Source organism: Lepisosteus platostomus, chromosome 7, assembly GCF_059453375.1.
Source record: "Lepisosteus platostomus isolate fLepPlt1 chromosome 7, fLepPlt1.hap1, whole genome shotgun sequence".
Taxonomy (NCBI): domain Eukaryota; kingdom Metazoa; phylum Chordata; class Actinopteri; order Semionotiformes; family Lepisosteidae; genus Lepisosteus; species Lepisosteus platostomus.
Window position 1 is genome coordinate 46,716,762 of NC_142617.1, and position 16,499 is coordinate 46,733,260.

A 16,499-nucleotide genomic window follows, 5' to 3' on the forward strand; every position below is an offset into this window, starting at 1 on the left:
TGGTGTCGCATTTACATTTATCACCAAAACATAAGCTCTCAAGAAGTTCTTGCAGAAATATAACAGTATTACTATAAAAGTATCCGATGATAAAAAGCTGAGAGAACACTAGGTGGAGATTTTAATTTGATTAATGTTTTTTCTACGTTGTAAAGATCTTAAATTGAAAATAAATGTGTAATTCTTGAATGTTGAATTATAAAAGCGGTCTTTTTTTCCTAGTTTTATTATCAATTAATACAAAGAAGATACAGCATCCAAAACAGAAATGTGAACAGAAAAGACTCTTAATTATATGTTGGCAGAGAACATTACAAATCTGAATATACCAAATTAAGTTTATAAAACCCCGCTTGCTAGAATGTTACATGAGAATGACGTCCTGAATTTTATAATTCAATACGACAGTTATCACTGTGATTAATAAAAGTACTATGGAAATTTTCTAATACAGATTGTATGGGGTGTCTTTAAACTGTATGTTCTTAAACACCCGTAAAAGTATATAGTGAGAACATGGAAATATAGGGTGGGGAAAAAACGATCACACTAAGACAACCACTCCCGGACTCCCGGCGCGCTGCACTTACGAGTGTTAATAAAGCTTGTGCGTTTTGAAATCCCGCCTGCTGCCGTGACGTCATCAGGTTGCGGAGTGAGTGACAGCGACTGTCAGGAGTTTGTTCCGGGAATCAGCTGCTCCGAAGAAAAAAAAAACAGACTACCAACTTCGGAAGTGGTGAGAAACACGTTTTTTTTCTATTGTTACGAACTCGGGCTTCAAAGCAGCGTTTGCCAGAAGCGTGTGCTGTTGAGTTTTCTATAACTATAAAGCGCCGTGTCGCCGACGGGAATGTTTTTTAGTCGTCGGTGATGAAGATAATAATAGTACCTAGCACAGACGTGAAGGTTTAAGGCCCAGTATCGTCTGTTCTGTAGGTTATCTGGGTATTGTCAATGTTGAATGTTTATGGCATTTAACAATAGTTCTTTTGTTATTACAAAACGTAAATTGGTTGTTTTCTGTTTCGTTCTCAGATGATTTTTCCTGGTTTAGTCTGCTGTAGTTGAGGACTGCCTACTTTGGCTGCAGGCAGCAGGATTATAGAGGAAATGAGATCGTCCTTAGTCAGGGACTTCCCAGTACAAACGCTGGCGACTGTCCGGTCTCTAAAATCCTTTATCTGAGATAGGCCTAGATAGCTCAAGTTATTAGATTTTTCTTCGCTGTATTTATTCCTATTTAACAGCCATTTATTAACAAAATGCAAATTAACTTTGCACCGCTGCCAAGTGCTGCATCAATTCATATTCATGGAAACCCAAAATGTACATCATAATATGGGGATATTATTCAAGTCGTGCATTTATATCGCTTAAGGACATAATGTGAAAGCGATGATAGATAAGTGCTTAGAAATACTTGCCAACTTACAAAGAAGTGAGGGGAAATGGCATATTTACGGATCTGTGGGATAATTGCAGATATCTTTGTTTTGGTATTCCTTTTAACAGAGAAACCAGCCATGAACTAGTACACGCGTTTGGGCAGTGCATTGTATACGAGCTTGTATCCGCCATACCCTGCTCGCGAAGATGCCGACTGTGTCCGCAGGGGCGAAAGAGCTGTACCTGTCCACGTCTTTAGGTGAACTGAACAAGAAGGCGGAGGTCAAGCCAGACAAATGCAGCACCAGAAGGTATTTGATTAGCGTGCTACGACCTGTCACACAGCAACCTGTGCAAAACCTGTGCCAGTCAGTGCCATACCTGACAGTTCTCTCCCAGCAGTAAGATGTTTTGCTTTTGCTGTTCCTGTCTTATATCTTAGAGGTTTCTAAAACGTTTTGCTTTGAGCATCACATGAGAAAAACGAAGTAATCAAGTGTCAAGTTTCACTGTTACGTCAAGACTTTCGTGTGTTAATGAACACCTTGGTTGGATAGTATTTAAAGGTATCCAGTACCATAGAATAAACTAATTCTAATAAGCACTATTGATAATATATGCCTCTTCCTTTAAAATATTAACATTGTTTTTATGCATTAAATGCGTGTGTTTGAAAGTTAAAGAAAAATGTTAGATTCTAGACTGTTCTAAAACTCAACTCTAAAACTATTTGAATCTCTTTTTTTTTTTTGCGCTTCAGTTATGTTCAGAGTGCCTGTAAGATCTTTAAAGCTGCAGAAGAGTGTCGCTTGGACAGAGATGAGGAGAGGGCATACGTTCTGTACATGAAGTACCTGACTGTGTATGATCTCATTAAAAAAAGGCCTGATTTCAAGCAACAACAGGTACAAGAGGATTTTGTTTCAACACCATAGCCCCATAAACACTAGCAAAACAATAGGTTGAAAGCTTATGTCATGATTAACTATTTCATTAGCCAAAGAATCCTTTTCACTGCTTATTTGAGTTAGCTCCTATAAAACAGTTTTGTTAAAAATAGTGCTCATGCATTCGTGTAGAATTACAGTGTGTAGTTTTGGAATGATTTTTCACAGCAAGTCATCTTGCCAGGTTGATAACAGCTTTTTAATTCCTACCTGCCTCAAACTGTGGTTTTTGTCCAAGGATAAATGCTCTAGGTAGTAATTAAGTATTTTTAATGTTTGTTTTCTTATGCATGAGGCCAGATATATTATAGTTTTAACTGTTGAAGTGGAGTGATAGACATGCTTTAGCATGTTAAATGTACTAAGAATAAGTTATTTTACAATATTGCTGCCATAGAACGGTAATGATTTCTTTTTGCTATGCCCTTGAATTTGTCAATGAATCTTGTGTGGTTTATTTCTTTATTTCTCAAGGAGTTTTTTCTGTCTATACTTGGGCCATCAAACTTTAAAAAAGCCATAGAAGAAGCTGAGAAGCTATCGGACAGCCTTAAGCTCAGGTCAGTCTTTGAAAGGAACCCTGAAAAGTTTGCTGCCTTTTTACTGCATCTTCTGTGTGTAGTGGATCTTAACACTGATTAACATCACATTAGTTCTGCTAAGAGATCACGGTGTTCATTTGAGACTTCATATCCGGGAACAGGTATGAAGAGGCTGAGGTGCGCAAAAGACTCGAAGAAAGGGAAAGGCAGGAGGAAAAGAAAAGGAAGGAGGAGAAATCTGAAAAGGAATCCAGGAAGAGCTCTTTGAAAGAGACAGCAGAGTCCAAGAAAGAAAAATCCAAGGTGATGTGTGTAATCTCTTGAAATTTAAATTGGATTGCTATCCCTTTAAAATACTATTGTTTTATGCAAGGTGGAAGAATGGCTTCATTAGAGAAACTGCATAAAAACAAAACTCTTTTCATTCATTCATTCATCCATCCAGCCATCAGGAACAAGGAGCTATTTGATTACAGTAACAAAGTAGCAGCCTTTCCCCGAAGCAATCTGTGTTTGTCACTTTTTCCTGATGCTAAATATTCTGGTCGTTTTTTTGCAAGTAAAATATTTTACAGTAATGTGAAAGCGGACTGTTTGTATAACATTGTTCATACACATCAGCCCCTAGGAAAGTTTCTCCCAGTTACATAAGATAAAACAGTAATTGTCAGCCTCTTGATTTTCATTTAAGGAGTTAGGCCATCAGAATGTTATAGATTACATTTTAAGAAGTGGGAAAAGTCAGATAAATTGAAAAGAAAAAAGCAGTGAGTTAGTGTTTAGGAACAAAGTTTTTGCTTTGTTACAAGCTTAATTACCTGCTATCTGCTCCAGAACGTGTCATACACACATGGTCTTCAATACTAGCAATAATCTGTCAAGACAAAGCAAAGGTATGCTAGACTTTAATCAATAGTCCTTTTGTAAAACAGTTGTCTTGCATGATCATGTTGTATTTGAACAAAGGGCATTCTGAGGTCAAAACTGCTTTTTTCAGGTTTGGCATATTATTAGTAATGTAATGCATTCATGTTTCATATATTTTGCTTGATCTGTTGTGCTATGTTTTGTATTTTTATTTTGCATCATTATCATTTTATTCCAATCCCAGTTTATTTGATTTGTACTTGTGACATTTTCACTGGGTGTGTGGCGCAGAGTGTGGCCAGAGCTTGTGACATGTCTTTTTTTAAGACATTTATTCAGGGTAGGGCAATATATAAAAAATATCCTAATGAAATGTCCATTAATGTGACAGTGGCTTTCAGTATTCCAGCTCTACAGAGCTAGAGCAACATAAGACTAATATATTAAGCAGAGTTTTTATTAGAAAACGGATGTCACCATCATTTTATGATAGTTTTCCCCTCCACTTTTAAGTTTATGAAGAAAAATATCATAACTGTATCTAATGTATTGTCATATCATCCAACCCTAGTGTGAAAAAATAATCTCAAGTATCACATTCATTTAAAGTGCTTTCTGCTGTAATCATTCTAGATTAAAGGGAATCAGAAGGATGGGCAAAGTGAGACTTCAAAAGGTGAGAACTATGGCTGCAGTTTATACAGCAGAAAAAAGTCCTTTATAACATAAGAAAGTTTTGACTGATTCATGTTTGAAATCAGAAGTTAAAATAAATCAATATTTATTTGTAAGACGTATAATATTTCTTGAATTTCTCATTGTCTTTTATTGTCCAGGAGTTTGTACTAATAAGTTTTTTTGATACTTTTACTTTTATTTCTATGCAACTCTGAGTGTTTTAGAAAAAAACCCAGTTCCCTTTTCAGTGTGCCAGTACTTTGTGTGCTTAGTGTGCTTCAGAGGTAGACTGCAATTTTGGTGTCGCCCCCTATGGGGTCGAAAAGTTGGATGTCTTGCTAAACTAGGTTTTCTCACACCGTAGCTGCTGCACCCCCTGGGGGCATCACAGCTGAGAAGCTCTTCCAAATGTTGAAGGATCAGAGCATGAGTGTCATTGTCATGGATGCCAGGAGCCTTCAGGATTACCAGGAGTCACGGATTCAAGTGCCTGAACAGGGCTGTATCAGTGTTCCTGAAGAGGCAATCAAACCAGGGTAAGACAATATGAACCCCAGGTCCTGATAATTACTTTTGAATTAAAGATCTTGCCTAATTGTGATGGGCTGTAGGTTAAAGACCAGCAGCCAGTTTTGTAAAATACCTAGCTACATTTGGCCTTAGTTAACCCTTTGTGTGCTTTCAATGACATAAAATAAAGACTTTATGAGTGCATCAGTTTCAGATTTGGAAGGGGAGCTGTTTTCTGAAAACAAGGTTTTTATGTTTATCACTGGACAATAGCATCACACATCACATTAATCCTTTCTTTAAAGTAGTGATATGTATTATATATTGCTAGGAGCAAACGTGTATTATAAAAATAGTTTTAAGTGCTATTCTAATGTTTTGTAGTTTTATTTCCTGTTTTGTACTTGTTTATGGGTGTGGGCAGCGTGTACATTAGTGGTTATAGTTGTAGGTTCAAGTCCCTGCTACAGCCTGAGCAAAGTACTTCATCTCAATTGCTCTGCGTGGGATTAGCATGTCTTCTGGTGGGGAGTCGCATACTCTTTATAACTGGGGTAAACTCTGATGAGCCTGTAGGTTTGAGTTTGGACTTTACTGTTAACTCACAGGTTGTCATGCATGTTTAAAATGCTCACCCACAAGATATTCAGTAAAAAAGTATTTGCACCCCAAAGCTGGTCTCTTAGTCTGCATTTTTGTTTGCTCAGAATAACTGCCAGTCAGATTGAGCCGAAGTTGCCTGAGGAGTCCAAAGCACAGTGGAAGAAGAGAGGTTTTGTGGACTACATTGTCCTGCTGGACTGGTTCAGCTCTGTGAAGGACCTAAAGCTGGGAACAACACTGCAGAGCCTCAAAGATGCACTGTTTAAGGTGAGGTCTTGGCTGCCTGGCATTCTTCTGGGTTCAGCGGTGCTTGTGGCTGTCGCTGTCCTTCCTGCTCAGTGTTGGGTCTTGCTCTATCCACCTACATTTTCAGACCAGTGCTTATCAGTGTCACATATCAGTCAGTACTGCCTGTTGGGCTTCTTTGTAGTGACTGCATAGCTCTTACATCACTGGGATGATGGTTATTTTCATTCTGACTGAAAAAAGGAATATGTTGTAAATTAAGGACAAAATAAGTGCATGTCTAGCTGTAAGTTCCAAGTAGTGGGCTGCATCAGCATACGTAAGCTGCAAAGGGACAAATAAAGGTTTATTTCATGCTGAAAAGAAAATGGACACAACATTTCAGCTTTAGAGCCTTCTTCAGGTGACACCAAAAGTCAAAACATCATGTCTCTTTTTTTTTCCTTTCAGCATGAAATAAACCTTTACCTGTTTCTGTGTACCTGTAACTATACCTTAACAACTAAACATGTTTTTTACTTTTTACAAGTCATCTCAGTTTGTTACATTTGTGTGTGGCTGCTAGTATAGTGTTTCAGGACTGTGAGATCCTTTGACTTGCAGGTTAAAAAACGTATTTTGCTCCTCAGTGGGACAGCACAACCATCCTCCGGAGTGAGCCCTTGGTGTTAGAGGGAGGCTACGAAAACTGGCTGCTGTTCTACCCGATGTACACATCCAATGCCAAAGTCAAAGTACCAAGGCAGGAGAGGACCGAAACGCTCCCGAATTTATGTATGTACATGTACTGGCGGCCTCTGTTTTTCATATAACTGCACTTTTTGTGCTGGACCTCAGTGAAGCTTACACTAAGTTTAGATGAAAAAGGGATCCACTTGCTTGGAATCAATCAGTAAAAGTTTATTTAACAAATGCACAACAGTACAGCGTGCAACCGTAGTTGCTGGCAATGAAATGTCTTTTCTATGAGCTCACCGGGGGGGGGGCGGGGATAAAATTCACAAAATTAAATTTACAAAATAAGGTTACATAATGATAGATAATAGTGCAATAGAAATTGAATAAAATAAACTCAGGCAAAAGTTAAAAAAATATAAATAGGGCTGCTATGTGTCCAAGGTGTATGCAATACATTATGTCCAAGTAGTGCAGTATGCCATATACAATGAAAACTGTATGTCCATGTAGCCATTACAGTTGATTTGCTGAAGAAACTGCAGGGTGGCTATTTAGCAGTCTTATTGCCTTGGAGGTAGTTCGTAATCTGTTGGACTTTGACCGAATGCAGTTTATGACTGGGGTCCTTGAGAATGGACCTGGCCTTCTTAAGACATCTAGCTGAGTAGATAACCTGGATGTTTGGTAGCTCACAGCTGGTAATGAGCTGCGCTGACTTCACCACTCTCTGCAGTACTTTGCGATCCCGGGTGGAGCAGTTCAAATACCAGGCAGTGATGCAACCAGTCAGGATACTCTCAATAGTGCCCCTGTAGAAGCTGGCCTGGATATGTTACTAATGTTATAAGAATAGGCACTGCCGTGCTGTTTTGACCACGATGTTGGTGTGGTGGGTCCAGGTTAAGTCCTCTGTTATGTTAACTTCCAGGAACTTAAAACTGCAGTCCCATTGATAGTGTTCATAATGAGCACTAACATTGATGGTTCTCATTATGAGGGTTTTCTATGTACAGTAGGGAGCAGCTGGTAAAATATTAGTAGCAATTTCTCTTAAATAGCTGAGACCCAGCATGGTCCCTGCCTGATTTACTTTAGTGCGTCATATAGACTGAAATTGAGTGCAGCAGAAGGGAAGAACTGAGAAGACCTTGGTCAATTTATTTAAAATTATATTTTGTAATCTTTGGAGGAAATTAAATTAAAAGGTGGACCTTTCTGTTTTGATAACAGTGACCTTCAGCTACCCATCTTTAGAAGAGCCCAAGCCCCCTGCCCCCCCAGAGCCGGAACCGGAGCCTCCTGTCGAGGTGAATGGGAAGAGCTCTGCTGATGAGGAGCTGCAAAAGGAGGGGGCTGAAGAGCAGGAGGCTCCCGCAGTGCAGTTGGTGCCAGAGCCTGCGGCCTCTCCTGTCTCTGCGGCCGGACTAGGACAGGTGTCTGGGAGCCATCCTGCAGCTCCAGCAAAACCCATTCCGCAGGTTCGCCCACTCCTTTCCCCATCCATTGGAAATGGGTTTTGAATTTGCTTTTGTGCGTCTGAACCAATCCTGCAAAACTAAACCTTTATCATCTCCTCTTTCCAGTTTGACCGCACTAAAAAACCTTCCACCAAAGTGCTTGATGGCGCCCAAGCAAACAATGACTCCCCAGTGAGGGACCAGCAGCCAGTCCAGAATGGGCCCTTCGTTCCTGACCGCTCGATAAAGCCGGCGCTCGATCTCGGCGACAAAGCCAAGAGAGAGAAGGAGCAGCAAGCACGAGAGAGGCTGGCCGAGGAGGAAGAGGAGAGGCTGAAGGAGGAGAAAGAGCGGCGCGAGCGGGAGGAGAGAGAGAGGAGGGAGAAGGAAGAGAAGGAGCGCCGACTCAAGGAGGAGCTGGAAAGGAGACAAGACGAGGCCAAACAGGAGGAGCGGGAGAAGAAACCGAAGGAGGAGCAGGAGAAGAAGAGGGATCACGCCCCTGATGCAAAGGCGAAGACAGTGTCTCGTGAGTCTTCTCCCGATCACCGCCCTGTCGGTGACACCAAGGTGGGTGTTTCTGTGCTGCCAGCACCTTCAATAGCTCCTTATACTTCTTACTGAAAAATAAAGATCTGCTTCTGTGTGGCCTTTCCAATTAAATTATCAAAGACTAAAATGTCTTCAACAGGCTTCATCACCATGTGCAGCTTAGAAAAAGACTTGTGCAATTCTTTCGCAGCTGGGAGAGCATTAATTGACAGGGATGACATTTTTTAACATCGGTGTAATTGGGATACTTTACATACTTTAAACTTAATTGACCCCCTTCATACCGATGGCAGGTTAGATGAAGATTTTCATTTAAGTAAAAAAAGATGTGATTTCAGCCTTTTCTTGTCTCAATTCAGGTTCCTATACAGCCTAATAATCCACTAGAGAATGGAATCCAAAAAGCAAGGATTGTAAAAGATAACACAGAAGAAGACATTGAAAAACCGAAGGTATAACAAAAGTTCTAAGCTGTGCTGAGCATAACGTTTTTCACAGTTGTTTTAGTTTCTGAAGAAGATGTTCCATTCGGTTTGAAATGTCATCTTCTAGAAGGTGTTGTAGAATAATGGGGAGTGAAAAATACAGGCGCATCTTAGGAAGGTTTCAATATTTTGGAGACTTTTTTTTTTTTGCTTTCATCACTCATTGCTGGACTGAAGTGACGTAAATTACTGTTATTATCTGTGCATGTATTTACTATATGACTGTTTGTGAAGGTTTCCAAGCCCATTACAGTCAGCTCGACTGAAGCCTCTTTCCAGCCAGCTCTGATATTGTGCTTTGCTATTGCAGCGTGAGCCCCTGACCCGAGCTCGAAGCGAGGAGATGGGAAGGACAGTGCCTGGGCTGCCAGACGGCTGGATGAAGGTGATGACCAAAACTCAGAAAACGGACCAATTACGCTAAATGTTTGCCCTCGAGAATGTAGTGGATTTGAGAATCTTTGATTTTCACGTACACTGAAATCTAAATACATCAAAATTTAAAATCCTGTTGTTAAAAAAAAACATTTAAAATAAGTTTGGAGTTATGCATACAACATTGTAGAAATTCTATAAAATAAAAATGATAAGCAAGCCTGAGCCTGGTCGGTACTGGGATGGGAGACCTCCAAGGAAATCCAGGTTGTTATTGCAAGTGGTGTTGGTGGTCCAATCATTTTTCCTTCTGGACTACTGCTCCAGCATGGTGACCAGAGACACTGTAGGAGCTGTTATGCTCAAGCACTCAGTTCCAGGATACTGTTCTTAAGGGTGTGAACCCTGGTGTCTTGGCTTTGTACTAGGTTTCTAAATCCAATTATTAAGACAGTTATTAGTAATGTGAAGCAAAGGTTACAACAGTTGTAAGATGCTTCTTTCTTTAGCACTCCTCTGACATTGTTTACTTATTTTCCAGTTCTTGGACACTGTGACCGGTACCTACCGTTACTACCACTCCCCTACCAACAGGGTGCACCTGTACCCCCCTGAGATGAGTGTGACACAGACACCTCCTGCCACGCCCCCCACCCTCAAGCAGAAGCAGGTGCGGTTGCCGGAGGCAGACCGAGAGCACTCCAAACTGAAACGCTCCTATTCCTCACCTGACATAACCCAGGACATCCAGGACGAGGGCAAGAAGAAAGTGACTGTGACTCCCGCCATCAACAGAGAGACCAAGTACGTGGTGGGGCCCTGCTTTGTGGTGCTGTGAGCTGACGGGCATGCGTAACCGCCAGTCACTTGCTCATCAAAACAAGCAGTTACCTCTTCTGCACACTTCAAGGCTATTTTTGTGCCTGAGTGCTGCTACTGTGTTTCTCTTTTGTGACCTCTAAATTTGAAATTGAAATTTGTGCACTTAAAGGCACACTTGGGGTGTCCAGAACTTCACATTCAGAAAACCTGCCGAGACAAATGTAACAAACTCCTGCTTAAATTCAGGCGATGGTCCTGAGAAGTAACAGGTTCTGTGTTTCCCTTCAGGCCACTCAGTCTCACCCCTTATACCAAAGCTGAAATCGCACGCCCGTCTGCGGCCAAGATCCGGAACATGAACCCCGTGTTCGGGGCTCCGGGGATGTGTCTCACTGGACTGCGCAACCTGGGGAACACCTGCTACATGAACTCCATCCTGCAGTGTCTGTGCAACACTCCCGGCATGACTGACTACTTCAACAAGAACTACTATTTGGAAGATATTAACAGGTGAAATGAGAATCCCTCTTGGTCTCCTCTTTTTCCAGCAGTGAGTTGGTGTTGCTGCTCTGTGAGGAACGCGCTGGCTGATACAACACCACGTTGGTTTTCCCACGACATGTAAAACCTGATCAATGAAGGACTTGATCTGACATTGTTTTAGAGCACAATTTTGCCGACATAAATACTGGCCCTCTTTATCTTTTATTGGTTAATTCCCCAGAACATTTTGAAAAAATTCTTCCTTAAGCGAAGGAAAGGGTCAAGTAAACTAAGAAGAGTATGTGCTAATACTGTTCAACAACAAAAAATAGTTTTCAAATGCAGTGTTTTGTATGCAGAGCCTTTTTCACAGGTGTAGAGTCAATTTGTAAAGAGTTGGAACGCATGAGATTAGATCAATTTTGTCAAGTCAAGAATGGTCAGCTGTGGTCCTTGAGAGCTCAGCTGAACTAATCTCCTGCTAAAGTGGTGAAATGAAGTTTTCAGGTATTCAGAAATGGGTGATATAAGGGCAACCTATAAAACTGGGGAGTGGCTCTCTAAGACCCCCTTTAAAGTGTGTGGTTTAACGAGTTGAATGTTCTGTCTGTCTAACAGGTCTAATATTCTGGGGCACAAAGGTGAAGTTGCAGAGGAGTTTGCAGTGATAATGAAGGCTCTGTGGTCAGGGCTATATAAGTGCATAAGTCCTCGAGATTTTAAAATCACCATCGGGAAGATCAATGACCGGTTCACAAGCTGTGATCATCAGGATTCGCAGGAGCTTCTGCTTTTCCTTATGGATGGGCTGCACGAAGACCTGAATAAAGTAAGACTTGTCTTTTTCACATGATTGTGTGGATTGTCTCTTAGAATTATTTGTTTTCTGGGAATGTATTAAATTGTAGCTTTTTAAAAGTTTTCCAGATGCTGGATCATAGAAAATGTGAAGTGGTGGAACATTTTATACTTTTAATACTTTTGACTGATAAAACTAATTTTGAGTCAGTTTATAGACATTAAATTGCTTTCAATTTTAGTTACTTAAATGCAGAGAATAAATGGAAATACACTTTTCAGACATTAATATACAGCACTCTAATGTAATTCACAAATTAGGTAGGGAATTCCTTTATCATAAATACTGATTAATTTCTTGTCTTCATAGGGTATCAATTTCTCCCTTTTTCTTTTTTTGGTTTTCATTTTGATGGCAAATTAGAGAGTAAGTAATGTAAGATGCCCTTTTTTTGGTTCTGACGTCCTGTTGTGTGTTGAATGTGTTTAATGTGTGTCCTGTTTTATGGTTTCAAGAAATATTGCATGTGTACTCTAAAACATGCCTCATTGTTGCAGCCAGAAGCACTGTATTGTGTTAAAGCCTGGGCCCCACCATTCATCATCTAAAAACATGCAAAAGTGTTTTAACATCTGATTTGTGCTGTTTCAGGTACAGACCTACCCTGTGTGGTGTTTTTGGTGCATTGTGGCAGTCTGCTCTCCATCACAGACATTGTCTGTTCCATTTGAAATCTCCTTTGTGTTCGTCAGACACTTAATTCTATGTAAAGGAGAATGGAGAGGCAGAAATACATTGTTTAGATCCTGTAGAAAATAATAGACTTGTTCATTAACGTTTTCTCAAGAAATAAACCTTTTGTTTTAGTATATAGGTAGAGTAAGTTTGGATTACCTTGAATTCACAAGTCTGTATGTTACTGTTACATATGTATTTAAAAGTTGTGGATTCCTTTTGAAGTTCAGCTTCCACTTGCAAAACTTGTCCTGATATTTTTTTAATTCTGAGTTTCTTTTTGTGGTTTCACTCAGCAAACATTTTGGCAATTATGCTTTTCTAAAATATCTGAAGTAGGAAAAAAAACAGTTCTGTGCCCAATATGTATTTGAATGACGTGATGCAAGGTGCTGAAGGAGGATTTTAGTATTTTGCATTAGAGGCATTCGTGCAGTTTTCTTTAGGGACAAGAGATCACAGAGGGTTCTCTACTTGCGATAGCTCGTGAAGTTGATACTGGCATTGTCCAGGTTACTACCAGTTTCCTTTGATCTTCTCCAGGCTGACAACCGAAAGAGGTACAAAGAAGAAACCAATGACCACCTGGATGACTTCAAAGCAGCAGAGCTGGCCTGGAGCAAACACAAGCTGCTCAATGAGTCCATCATTGTGGCGTTGTTCCAGGGCCAGTTCAAATCTACCGTGCAGTGTCTGACTTGCCACAAAAAATCCCGCACCTTTGAAACTTTCATGTACCTTTCTTTGCAACTAACATCCTCAAACAAGTGCACCCTCCAGGTAAAAATCCTGCCGCTATAACGGTTTTTAAAAACCAAACAGCACAAGTCAGAAGGAGGTAGTGGTGGCTTTAAGAACTGCGCTAGATGGCCATAAGAGAATGCTCAGAACAATTGGCTGGAAATCTACATTCATAGGTGGGATGGGTGTGTGGGATGTACAGAATTTAAATAGAGCCAGAAATAATAAACCTGATAAGATTGGATAGATTCCAGGCAGTAGGGTCATGAGTAGGTAAAGCAGTATTTGTGATTCTACATTAAGCATTAAAGACTATAGGCTCCAAAGCTACAAAAGGTTACTGTGGATATTATGTTTTATTTCTGTTGTAGTCCGAAGCAAAACATTAAGGTTCATTTTCTTTAAAATTAAGTAATAAGAAGCGAAATAAGTGTTTTTTGAATAAAGGTTTTACTGGAAATTTGGGAAGGATAATGGTACATTTTTATTGACTTCTGCTTCTCTAACTTGTAATCTTCCATGATGGTGCTTCCCCAAAAAGCCATAAATACTACCATGAGCCCCCGTCTCTTCCTCACGTTAGTTTTACTCCTCCACCCTGTTTCCACCTGTGGAGCTCCTCTCTCTGCAGGGGCTGCCTCGCCCACAGGCCAGGGGGCTTAAAACCAAAAACCCCTTACACCCAACCTTTCAGTAAACTACCCTTAAATGAAATTTTCTAATTTGATGTTATTTCTTAGCCTTTTCGTTGACATATTCAGTATGGCATGTTACTAATTTTCTAGTTAATAATAACTTCTAAAATTATTTTTCATTGTAATGGGATCCGACTGCATTTGTTCATTACAGAGTGTATGCTATGTACTGTATTCCATGTGTACGTCTCTCAGCATCTCTTCTGAAGTTTTATTCTGATTGTTTTTATCATGAACATTTCTTAACAGGACTGCCTGAAGGCATTTTCTAAAGAGGAAAAGTTGACAGACAGCAACAAAGTTGAGTGTAACAACTGCAAAACTCGTAGGGATGCAACCAAGAAGTTAGAAATCTGGAAACTGCCTCCTATTCTATTAGTGCATTTGAAACGGTAAGAGGGCCTTAAGTCTGGAGACCTACTGTACCAGCCATAATTAGAGCTGTATGATCTGCTGATACCTGTGCATAGTGTTGTAGAAACTTGGAAGGCACATCAAGGAAGGCAATTTATGTAATTTGTTTTTCATGTTTAGTGTTCTCCCTGTTGCAGGTTTTCCTACGAAGGGAGGTGGAGGCAGAAACTGCAGACATATGTGGATTTCCCCCTAGAAAATCTGGACCTGTCCCAGTATGTCATTGGTCCCAAGCACAATTTAAAAAGATACAATCTCTATGGAGTGTCTGTAAGTACACTTAAGCTGTCTTTTCTGTTTTTTTTTATATAATAAAGATTATTATATTTAAAAAATCTCATAATCTCATAATATTGGATTTCCATTTTTAAAATGTTTAAAAATGTCAGAAAACACTTTGAAAGCAACATGAGCTATATAACTTCATTTTGAAGTGATTTGACTGTACCCTGACTGCATGTGTGGGTGGGTGTTGAAATTGGTGAATGGAAGTCTGTGTTATTGTTCAGTATTTGTGTTGGCAGAGATGCCTTAAAATAGTGTGCTACTGTGATAAAAAAAAACTGGGACATTGGAACTCGCACATCATGTATTGTGTGTTCTGAACAATCTTGCCAGATTAAAGGTCAGGTAAGGACATGATGAGACATTTTTTGGGAGGAGATTTGTCATCCCTTGTCGGTTGAAATGAGAGTTTATTATACCATTCATTTTTTTGTGCGGGAGAGGCAAGCCAGTTTACATGATATCTGTCTGTGTTGAATATACAGCGGTGACTCAGAAGAAATGCCAATAATGTGCTTGCTTGTATTTTCAAACAGAACCACTATGGAGGTATGGATGGAGGCCACTATACTGCCTACTGTAAGAATGGCTTAAAACAACGCTGGTACAAGTTTGATGACCACGATATATCAGAGCTTTCTGCTTCTTCTGTCAAGTCCTCAGCTGCCTACATCTTATTCTACTCATCTCTGTAACTGCAGGAGTCTAAGGCGCCTGTGTATTAATTACTGCATGTTTCCAAGCTGCTTCTACAGAAGACCTGAGAGGTCAGCAGCCTCTTGCTGGGGATCCAGATCACAGTGGGCAGGGATACTTGTTTTTTCATCCAAATCAGAGGACTACAGCTGCAGGGGGCATCTGTCTCATATAGCTGCCATGGAGTTGAAAGATCACTAAGGAGTTTTCACACTTCCTTTATCGATATTAGTGACCGTAGTAAGAAGAGCGTACTCTGCCTCATGACCAGTGTAAGAACAATCGAAAACACTTTATTACACCATCGAAAACTGTTAAAACCTGGTCTTTAACACTTTGTTGTACACTAGTTTGACTAGAATCCCTAAACGTTCTGATTCTGTTCTTTCTTGGTTTCAATGTGATGGCCTTTTTCACATTACTGACCTTAAGCTTTCCTGTACTGTGAATATAATAGAATGAACAGATAGGAATGCAAATGTACATAGTGATTGCAAATCTTGCACATTAAACCTGTGTACATATTGTTAAAATGAGAGAAGTTCCCTTATTCGCCAGTCTCCGAATATGAAAGGAGTTGCATGCTTGATATCGCAAGTATTGTAAAGTATACTGCTTGGCTTACTCTTCACTATATCTAATGCAGACTTTTGTTATTCAAATGGCTTTTTGCAATATTTGTGAGAATGAGTTTGAATACGGGACCACTTGTGTTGTAGTACTTATCCGAGTATATAATATGATAGAATTACCCCAGCACTAATGGAAAAAAAATCTTAAATCTGCTCCGCTTAGAGGTTATTTTCCTATTTTCATTTTTTGTACTGTCTCGCAGTAGTGTTGGTCCCAGGAGTAAGTTGGATCACACCTCACAGATATATATTTTTGTTAGTTTTTAAATTGATCATCTGGTTTCATTCAGGAGCGCTGAATTTCTCCAGTGTAAACCATTATCATTCCAGCGCAGTCTCCTTCTGTGGTGGAGGGGCACATGAATTTGAACAGCAAGGCTGCTGACTGAGCTCAGCTGCTGGGGGGGGGGGTGCCTGGGAGGTCTTTATGAGAAGAGAACGCACCCATGGCAAACCTTAAACCTTGCAGGGAAGGAAAATCAAAATGCAAAATTGCTCATGTTCATGTTTTCTCAGAGGTATAAACAGTGTCCAACATTTAAGTTTCTATTTTTTTGTTAAAATCTTTTCTTTGTATTCTGTGAAGATTTTTTTTAATCTTTATAGAATTATATATATACCAACTAATTAAACGCTTAAATCTAAAATGAAATGCTGCTGTTGTTTTTTTTGGGTTCCGTCACCTCATCACAAGATAGAGTTGTTGACTTATACCTCAGCAGGTCTATAGATTCTGGTTTCCAAATGTGCCCAGAAACAATACTCAATACTCCATAGTTGTACTGCAAGTTTTGTAGTGGTTACTGTGGCGGTTATTTTTCAGTTGCAGCACTAGGTGGCGCTGAAGTGTCTTTCATTTGTCCTATAC

General features: G+C 40.0%; 1 protein-coding gene across 3 annotated transcripts; it reads left to right on the forward strand.

Annotated features, from left to right (window-relative positions):
* Positions 1-580: 580 nt before the first annotated feature.
* On the forward strand, positions 581-16,283 carry usp8 (ubiquitin specific peptidase 8). Of its 3 annotated transcripts, none has more exons than XM_088640781.1 (20): positions 581-739; positions 1,516-1,700; positions 2,150-2,294; positions 2,811-2,896; positions 3,040-3,181; positions 4,379-4,421; positions 4,788-4,959; positions 5,641-5,803; positions 6,412-6,556; positions 7,691-7,938; positions 8,044-8,487; positions 8,829-8,921; positions 9,265-9,339; positions 9,871-10,133; positions 10,440-10,661; positions 11,253-11,463; positions 12,712-12,948; positions 13,854-13,996; positions 14,156-14,288; positions 14,840-16,283. In XM_088640781.1, exons 2-20 carry the CDS (start codon positions 1,597-1,599, stop codon positions 14,996-14,998), a joined length of 3,228 nt encoding a protein of 1,075 aa, XP_088496907.1. In that variant the 5' UTR covers positions 581-739; positions 1,516-1,596; the 3' UTR covers positions 14,999-16,283. The 3 variants fall into 3 exon arrangements, with proteins under 3 accessions (XP_088496907.1, XP_088496909.1, XP_088496908.1); XM_088640782.1 differs by lacking the exon at positions 581-739 and adding an exon at positions 779-935; XM_088640783.1 differs by lacking the exon at positions 8,829-8,921.
* Positions 16,284-16,499: the final 216 nt, after the last annotated feature.

Excerpts from the sequence above, each read along its gene's own strand:
- usp8 (XM_088640781.1), top strand. The coding sequence starts at position 1,597 with ATGCCGACTGTGTCCGCAGGGGCGAAAGAGCTGTACCTGTCCACGTCT. Across the intron at positions 4,422-4,787 it reads GCAAAGTGAGACTTCAAAAG|CTGCTGCACCCCCTGGGGGC; the intron begins GTGAGAACTATG and ends CTCACACCGTAG. Across the intron at positions 9,340-9,870 it reads TGCCAGACGGCTGGATGAAG|TTCTTGGACACTGTGACCGG; the intron begins GTGATGACCAAA and ends CTTATTTTCCAG.